The sequence below is a fragment of the Prosopis cineraria genome, unplaced genomic scaffold (assembly GCF_029017545.1).
Source record: "Prosopis cineraria cultivar Desert tree isolate PC_DT_omini unplaced genomic scaffold, ASM2901754v1 PC10, whole genome shotgun sequence".
NCBI classification, from domain to species: Eukaryota; Viridiplantae; Streptophyta; class Magnoliopsida; order Fabales; family Fabaceae; genus Prosopis; species Prosopis cineraria.
The window spans coordinates 37,713,566-37,722,966 of record NW_026555341.1 but is presented as its reverse complement, the minus strand read 5'-3'; the positions used below and the strand labels follow the sequence as shown (position 1 = coordinate 37,722,966).

Sequence of the window (9,401 nt, the reverse complement as noted above, 5' to 3'; positions counted from 1 at the left end):
GTTGATAATGTCATTGTTATCTATTGACAAAGTTAATTTTACAAAACATGCCATTCATCGAGGATAAGTTAAAAAGTAAACATAAACAATAGGACTAAATAATTAATTTTAACAAAAAGCATCATCATTCCACCACTCAATGCAAAACTTGCGACATAAAACAGTGGCTCCATAACATTGTTTTATTTGACTGCAATAGTTCCTTTTTTTAGGTGAACAGTGCAATTCCCTTTTGAAGAGGAGGGGATGAAAGTTTTTGTAGTTGACCGAAATAAAAAAGTTGGAAGAAACATAACGAGAGAAGATGGAAAAAATAATAAAAAGGATTTATAAATTTTATATAATATATTAATTTACTTTTTATTTGAACTCTTTTTGTTATCTTATAATTCAATCTCTTAGCACTATTATGACAATGAAAATAAAAGTGAAACAAGGAAGAAAAAAAGGGAAGAGAGAGAAAGAGAAGAGAGGGAGAGGGAGAGGGAGGAGGGGAGAGAGAAAGATTCAAAATACTTCATTGGTGAAATAATAATTAAGGATCCCATAAGATCATAAATTATAATTAGAGACCCTAAATTATTAAAATCCCAATGGATCATAGTTTTTATTTAGAATTAAAAATATATATAAATTTATAAAATTGCTCTCAAATCTCGCATAAAAAATCAATAAAAGATATTATTGAAATTACTTTTATGGGTTAGGACTATTGTTTATTTTAGTTTAAAAAATTAGAATCCACACTTGAGAATGAGTTATTTTTTAGTATGAAACTTAAATTTACTTGTAAAACTTTTGAAGAGCAATTATGAATATACAATAATCATTTAAAAATTTATTAAAATTATTTTTGAATATGAAGCCAATCACTTATGAATTTTTATATTTGTCTATATATAAGTAAACTACTTAAAAAATCAAGAAAATACAGCCAAAATGTAGGTATATTTGGTTTTTGATAGTTTTAAATATAATGAATGATAAATTACTTATCATAGATGAAGGATTTTTTTTTTTCTTTTTGCTGATACAACATAGGCAAAGGATTTGCTTGTGAAAAAAAAAATGGAAGATGACAGAGAAGTCTTCAAGTTAGATTTTAAGTGTCAAACTTTAAGAATTTGTGAGTTCAATTCTCAATTTTGTAACTTTGTGATGAATTTGCAATTTGTGGTTCAAATTTTAATAAAAAATAATTTATTTATTCTTCAACCATGTTAACATTTGAGAAATAAATTATAAATTTATCATAATAAAATTATAAAATTGAGAAATGAACTTGTAAATTTTAAAAATTTGATACTTAAAACCTAACGTGAATTAATTGATTCTCCTAAAACTTGTCTATCATTTTGAAAAAAACCAATGAAAAGCCTTAGGCGATCATTTAGAATATGAATAGAAAGAAGAGAAATTCTTTCATGTAATTGATACACTACATCATGTGAAAACATAATTTTTGATCTCTATAAATTTATAAAGTTTTGCTTTTAGTCTCTATTATTTTTTTTTCAGTATTTTCAATCCCTATAGAAACTAAAACCACTAAAAAAAATGAAAACTATAGGAATTTAAAAAACAAAAGTCACCCAATTTTTCTAAAAGTATAGAGACGAAAAATATTAAAAAACTGCAAATACTAAAAACAAAATTTAATGAAATTATAAGGGCCAAAGATTGTGTTTTCCATTACATCATCTAAATTTTATTCAATAAAATTGTACTATTTTAATCAAATAAAATCTTATGTATCATTATTTTTAGGAAAAATAGTGATGAAGGATTATTGGAGAAAATTTACATCAGTCAAAGATTAGTTATTATCAAAATTTGAATGAAAAAAGCCCGAAGAGATGTTGTTAATTTAGAATAAGTTGTTATTAAAATCTGAATAAATACTTATTGATAAAAGACTAACCCGAATCGACAACTATCCATTCAAATTTTGACAATAAATAATCTTTGACTGATATAAATTTTCTTTAGTATCCTTGATTGATATTTTCCCTTATTTTTAGTGATTTTGTTTTTAGAACAAGGAAAACATAAATTTTAATTCCTGTACTTTGCTCGTATTTTGCTATAAATTCCTGTACTTTTTTTTCGGTATTTTGAGTCTCTATACTTTCATTTTGGCGATTTACTTTTATTTAATATCCCTACACTTTGATCATTTTAGTTATTTAAGGACCTAAAACATTGAAAAATAAAAATCTAGGAACCTAAAATACTGAAAAAAAAAATGTAGAGACCTATACTTTCATTTTCAGTGATTTATTTTTCTTATTTAGATGAGTTGGGTTTGAAAAACTTGTCTAGGATACTTATAAATTATGTATCAAATCATTACCAAGCTCTCATTTTTATTTGTAAGGCTTGAATTTGAAATTTTGCTTAAGAGCTATTGAATCCTTTGCTATTTAATGACTGAACAAGGTCTTCAAATGGTCAAGAAAGAATTGTGCATAAATTCTCCACAATATAATTAAATACCACGCTCAAAGTTTTGCTCAATGATCAAATCCTTTAGGGAGAATGACAGTTAATTAGGTTTTAATAGAAGGAATTAATAATAGTTAGGTTTTTAATAAAAAAATTTTAAAAATAAGTTGTAAATATAGATTCTCAAATACTTATAAATTTAAGAGTTTCAATTGCAAATAAGATATTTAAATTATAAATATCACTCTTAATTTGCAATTATATTTCCTTCTACAATTATTTTGATTAATATTTATAACTTATTTTTTAAAAAATCTTGTTAGAAACATAACTGTCATTAATTCTTGAAAAAATTACATTCAAATCTCACAAAAAGAAATTTATTACTTATAAATCTTATAAATTTTACAAAATACTCCAAAGTCTTAAATCCTATACATTAACAATTAGACAATATTCATTTACAACTTGTAAAAAAAAACAAATTTATAAATAAGTTGTAAATGACTATTATTCAATTGTCAATATTTTTAGTTAAGTTGTCAAAGCGTAGGATTTAGGATTTAAAAGTATTTTGTGAAATTTATATCTGAACGTAATTTTTTCTTAATTCTTTCTTTTAAGCTGTCATCCTCTCGATCCTTCACTGCTGTTCAAGCCAACCAGGTCAAGGTTTGCTTCTTCTGTTTTATTTGGGTTGTTTTAGACGTGTTTTTTAAGAAACTAAAAACTACAATTTTTAACTTCCTAAAAAACCCACTGACCGATCGATCCACCAGTCACCAGCGTGGGCTCCCATACCCACATGCTTATCTTGTCTGCAAACAATTCAATGTGTCTGAATCAGATTATTATAGAGACACATGGATATAATGTCCACGCGCTTTCTATTTAAAGGATATCCCGTTCTTAAATACTGGATCCGAAATTGCAAACCCATACAAAATATTCTCCGTTTTTATTTTTGTAGTTTTAGATTTAAAATTTCAACTCTTTTCTGTCAGCGCTTTTGGAGGATATTAATTACTAACTTGGAAGTGCCAGATTGCGATTCTTCTTGCTTGCTTGTTCCTTTAGAAAACAAATCGGTTGCTATCTGGAAATGTCATTTATACTTTTGTTTTTTTTGCCAAAAGAAGAAAATTTCCTTTATACTTGACACGCTACTTTGGTATGTGGAAATTAAATCCGTTGCTATACTATCAATTTTATCTGTCTAACTAATTAATTGATCCAAATACTTGTATTTTAATGTGTTAATAATATTAATAATAAGAATTTATTATAATAAAATTATATATATATATATATATATAAATATAATTGTGTTAATCCCTCAGAAATCTGGATGTAATGCTGGCACATCGACAAATGATCTATAATTTATATAATATCAAGGGAAAATGTGGAAAAATAATCACAAGAAAATTAGATACTGCAAATGTGATAATTATTTTTCTTGGTGACTAGTCAGTCATTTAGTTTTAATGTGATAAGACTTTTCATCCTTTCTGAATTTTTTTCCTCCAAAAGATGGCCATTAGAACTTATGCTTTGTCATTAGTTATTTTTTCAATAAAATTAATCATTTCTCAAAAGAAAATAATAATTAATTTTTTAATTGTTGGACTTCACCAATAAAAAAATTTACACATAACAACTTGTAATTTGTCATTTCATTCTAATCATTTCCCAAAAAAAAAAACTAATTATTTACTTATTTTCCAAAAATAAGTAAAAAACTGATTTTTTTTCTAAGTTAGTTATTGGACTTCATTGATAAATTTAAGACATGAGCATATATGGCATTTTGCATAATAATAATAATAATAATGTAAGACAAGCTCCCACAAGGACTGGAAAATAATTATATCCATTTCACAGTACTCAATTGTTATTTACATATTTTGAAATTTTTTTATGTCATTTTCCCTAATATCAAATTCCTAATTTAACTCAGCAGAGTGGCATGCGTATCTATATATAATATGTAGAATACCATATATATGGGATGAAATGTGGACATGTGTATTATATAATACTTCCTTCATCTCAAATTATAAAATCTTTTTAGATAAAATTTCACATACCAATAACTCTTATTAAATACATTTAACAATCTTATCATTTCAAAATAAAAATATAAACATTTAAAAATTTATATCATTTAATATATTAAAAAAAGAAAGGATGGAAATTAATTATAGAGAGAGAAAGGATAATATTAAAATTAGTATATTTAATAATAAAATTTTAATCTATTTAAAGTGTTTTATATTTTAAGATAGAAAAATTTCTTTAAAAATGTCCTATGATTTAGAACAAAAGGAGTAACTAATAAGTTCCCACTTTTGGTTGGTTAACTCAAATGTGTGGGATGTGAATGTGATCACTGTTGATGCCAAGACGTGTTTCCTCTTCCTTAAGAAAACAAACCATACCAGATCTTGTTTTAAATAATTTCTATAAATTGTTGAAAAGAACAACCACAGAAAAGTTCCAATCGATTTTATTGTTAAATAACACTTGTGTGACCTGGAATTGATTGTTTTGGAATCCTATTTAAATTTATTTTAATGAATTATACATGTGCACGTATGATGTCATATTTAAATATTAATTGATCTTAATATCTTGCCGCCTCAAATAGCATTTACTTGTACAACTAATTAATTACAATTTGTTCATTAGATTCCTGGCTAAAAAAAACAAAAAAAAAAAGGTGTTGCTTTTCGTCAAATCCAAATTAAAGAATGAAGTACTCCGATCCCTTTGTGATTTTGATTATCAAATTTTGTTATGTAGTGGCATATTTAAAATTATACACACTTTTACTCCTTTTTTTTTCCATTGATATTAATGGAGTCAATAAAAATAACTTGTAAAGAGAATCATAAGAGTACATATATAACATCGTTAGTTCAATTACTATTTAACTAAATAAAGCCTTTCAACTTTTCTGGCAAAAAAAAAACAAATATAATCTATAAACTTTTATATGTAATTTTACTTAATTATTATTTTATTTTTTATTATCATCAATACTAATATTAATATAAAATATAAAATCTATTTTCTATAATAATACATACTATTCGAAAGTTGAAAACAACAAATACATTTTTCAGATTTCATATAATATAATGTGTGAAAACCTATCTAATTTTAAGTTTAAATTAAATAGGGTATGAAAACAAATTTTCAATGGAAAGGAATAACTCACACATTAATAATTAAGGATGCGATTATATATTTTTAGTTATTTTTAATATATTTTAAAAAATATAGAAAAAGATAATAATACTTTTAATTAATAAAAATTAATAACTTTATAGGTGCATGTAAAGGATTCAGCCCCTTCAACCAAGGTTAAGAATTAAACTCTTCCAAATAAAAAAAAATCACAAGGGACAAGGTTCAAATACAATTTATTTCTAAGGACCAAGCTCAGGTATTTAACACTCAAACTGTAAAAATTTATAAGGTTAAAAGTCATTTTTGACTTTCAACTTTACCCTAAAGGGTCAATAGATATTATAAATTCAACTATAAGTTAATTTGATCTCTCAATATTAAAGATTATCTTATTACCTTGGTGTTAACTTGTCGTTTTTTATTGTTAGTGAACCTCATATTGTACTTTTTAATTTTTTTATTATAAAATTTTGGGTTAAGAGTCATTTTTACATTTCAACTTTATTTTGAACTATCAGTAAATACCTTTAACTCAAATATTTTATAATAAAAAATATTAAAAATGTAACATAGTGCGCACTAATGATAAATAGACGGCAAGTTAATGGCAAAATAATGAGGGAAAAAATCTTTAATGCTAAAAAATATAATTGATTCATATTTAAATTTAGAGAGTTCTGGGTAAAGTTAAAAGTTAAAAATGACTCTTAAATCATATTTTTGTAAATATTGACTCAAGCATTCAAGACTTGATGAGATCTTTGGAAATAAATAGTTTCTAGATTTGATCCCTGTAATAAAAAATTCATTTTAAAATAAAAAATAAAAAGGGGGGTTGCGTTTACGTGTGCAATGAAAGCATGTGGTTGTGCTTGCGTGATGTGTTCCCCACCTTTGAAATTAAATAGAGGCAACAATGATCAAACCCCAACTTCAGATCATCGTCGCGTGTTACTGGTGTGTGTGTGTGTGTATATATATATGAACATCAAACAAAGTGTCAATCCAGTTAATACTCAATACTCTTGATCTCTCTGTCTGATCTGTTTGGCAGCTCACTGAGTCCATGGCTTCCTCGTCTTCCTTGTTAACCAGCAACAAAAATGGAGGAGTTAGCGGTGAGGATCAAAGCGTTTTGCAGAAGCACGTTTCGTTCTTTGACAGGAACAAAGACGGTGTTATTTACCCCTGGGAGACTTTCCAAGGTTCTTTGTTTCATTTCTATTAACTCATTTCCATTCTTCTTCGATTTCTTGTTGTTTCAATATATTAACAATAAATAAATTGTGCTTGTTTACTACTAATTTGCAGGGTTTCGTGCAATTGGATCTGGAGTCTTCCTCTCCATTGCAAGTGTTGCTTTCATCCACTTTAGCCTCAGTTTCAAAACCCGTCCTGTAATATTATTACCCTTTCGGCCTCCGTCCTATAAATATTTATTAGTTATTGCCAAATATAGTAATTATTAATTTAAATTAAAATACATTTGTTGGTGGTGATGGTGTAGGGAAAATTTCCTTCTCCACTGCTTCCCATTGAAGTTAACAACATCAAACTAGGCAAACATGGTAGTGACACTGGAGTCTATGATAAAGAAGGAAGGTATTTGCTCTTTCTTTTATTCTTCCCCCCACATATGTTAGATTTTTTAAATGTGAATGTATTTGAATAGATATAAAGAATCCAACTTTGAATAAAGTTTGGTTTGTTAATTAATTTAAAATAAAGAAAAAGAATCCGTAAACTCAAATTTGAAGATTTTGAATTAAGATGTAGTACCTTGCCACTATTCATATATAAATATAACTAAGTGATCTTGTATATTGTAAAAAAATTAATTTAAAAAATATGTTATTCTACTCATAACATACATAGGTGAATGGTGAATTTGGCTTGTTATAAATTTTAGGGAGAATTTAAGTTACGAACTACTATAAAGACTTGATTTCATATATGTCCAAAAAATTTTAAAATTTTAGTTCAATCCAAAAAAAAAAAGTCAAAAAAAAATTTGACAATGAAAAGATCAAAATCACTAATTATTAATTTTCTTACTTTACTTATTAATTTATCAATATTACTTGTTAATATTAGTTGTTAGACAATCAGTAATATTAGTTGTTAATTTGTTTACTTTACTTGTTAATTTACTAACATTAGTTGTAAATTACAAGAACTGTCAGTAATTTATAACTCATGTTAGTAAATTAATAAGTAAAGTTAGCAATTTAACAACTGATATTGCTGCTTATGATTGAAAAATTAATGTTAAGTCATATATAATTATCGATACATCATTTTATGTAATTTATAACTCATATTAATAAATTAATAAGTAGAGTATTAATAAATTAATAATTAAAGTGAAAAAATTAATAATTAGATTTTGCATAACAAGTTAAGGGTATTTTAATCTTTTGATCATCGAAATTCTTTTGACTTCTCTCCCCTAAATTAAATTGAAATTTCAATTTTTTTTGAACCCGCTTGAAATTAAGTTTCTTCAATGATCCTTAATTGAAATTTCCTAAATTTTACATTCCATATAGGAATGTTATTAGTTATTTAATTTGAATATATTCTCACTTTAAAAATAAGGATTTTAATAATATAATGGGGGTCTAAGATCGAGAAAGGGACACTTGTACCCTCATGTTACATCTAACTGACACCAATACCTCAAAAGATCAAAGGATAAGAAAAATTTACTGAAGAAACATTTCGATTGAAGCTCTTGAGTCATTGATTTATCATGTTGGGTCATTTTTTTTATTCACCTGGCAATATATATTATTCTTCGACATCCCAACATATTTATGTATACATTTTAGGTTTATTCCTTCAAAATTTGAAGAAATATTCAGCAAGCATGCACATACATATCCAGATGCTTTAACGGCTGATGAATTGAAGGAAATGCTGAAAGAAAATCGAGCTTCTAGAGATTACCAAGGATGGTACGAGATCATTTATATGTATATGTATATATGTACACACACAAACATATGCATATACATGCATATTCTAGACCTCACTATGCTCCTTTGGTCCATAATACATGTCCAGTTCAACTACTGAATACAAACCACAAATGGTAGTTAAATGGAAGTTACATTAGGTAAAGATGTAAAAAATTATAATAATAATGTCTAAATCTACCTTTCTCAAAAGTCAATATTGTATTTTTTTAAAAAAATATTCATTAATTACTAGCAAAATATAGAGAAAATGTTAAATGTTCTAGATATGATAATCAAACTGAATTCTGGACCAAGGAAAATTGTGAGAAAATAACTGACATTGTGGACCAAATGGGTATTTTTATCAAATATTTATTTTGGAATTTTGGGGATGATCAAATTAAATTGGAGCAAAAATTGGGTGAAATTAATGAACGCATTAATGTAGGGTGGCGAGTGAGGCAGAATGGAATATATTATACAAATTTGGGAAAGACAAGGATGGTTTGCTGGAGAAAGACACGGTTCGAGCTGTTTATGATGGAAGCCTCTTTCACCTCCTGGAAAAGCAACACAACGCTCAGAAGAAGAATTGATTCATGTATTCATCACAATTGAATCGAGCACTAATTAAATATGTCCTGTACAAGTGTCCTGATGATATATCCACATTTCATTTCCCACACAATTCGTTGTTTATCTGTATCTTTATTATTGAATTTATATATCTAAACTTGTATTTTACTCCTATATATGTATGTACGATGTTTGTTTGCAAATTAGTTATTATTTTTGTTATAA

General features: G+C 26.1%; 1 protein-coding gene across 1 annotated transcript; it reads left to right on the top strand.

Annotated features, from left to right (window-relative positions):
• Positions 1–6,590: 6,590 nt before the first annotated feature.
• On the top strand, positions 6,591–9,401 carry LOC129323209 (probable peroxygenase 5). Its single transcript, XM_054969817.1, has 5 exons — positions 6,591–6,845; positions 6,952–7,037; positions 7,148–7,242; positions 8,472–8,597; positions 9,049–9,401. Exons 1-5 carry the CDS (start codon positions 6,707–6,709, stop codon positions 9,194–9,196), a joined length of 594 nt encoding a protein of 197 aa, XP_054825792.1. The 5' UTR covers positions 6,591–6,706; the 3' UTR covers positions 9,197–9,401.

Excerpts from the sequence above, each read along its gene's own strand:
- LOC129323209 (XM_054969817.1), top strand. The coding sequence starts at position 6,707 with ATGGCTTCCTCGTCTTCCTTGTTAACCAGCAACAAAAATGGAGGAGTT. Across the intron at positions 6,846-6,951 it reads CCCCTGGGAGACTTTCCAAG|GGTTTCGTGCAATTGGATCT; the intron begins GTTCTTTGTTTC and ends ACTAATTTGCAG. Across the intron at positions 7,243-8,471 it reads GTCTATGATAAAGAAGGAAG|GTTTATTCCTTCAAAATTTG; the intron begins GTATTTGCTCTT and ends TATACATTTTAG.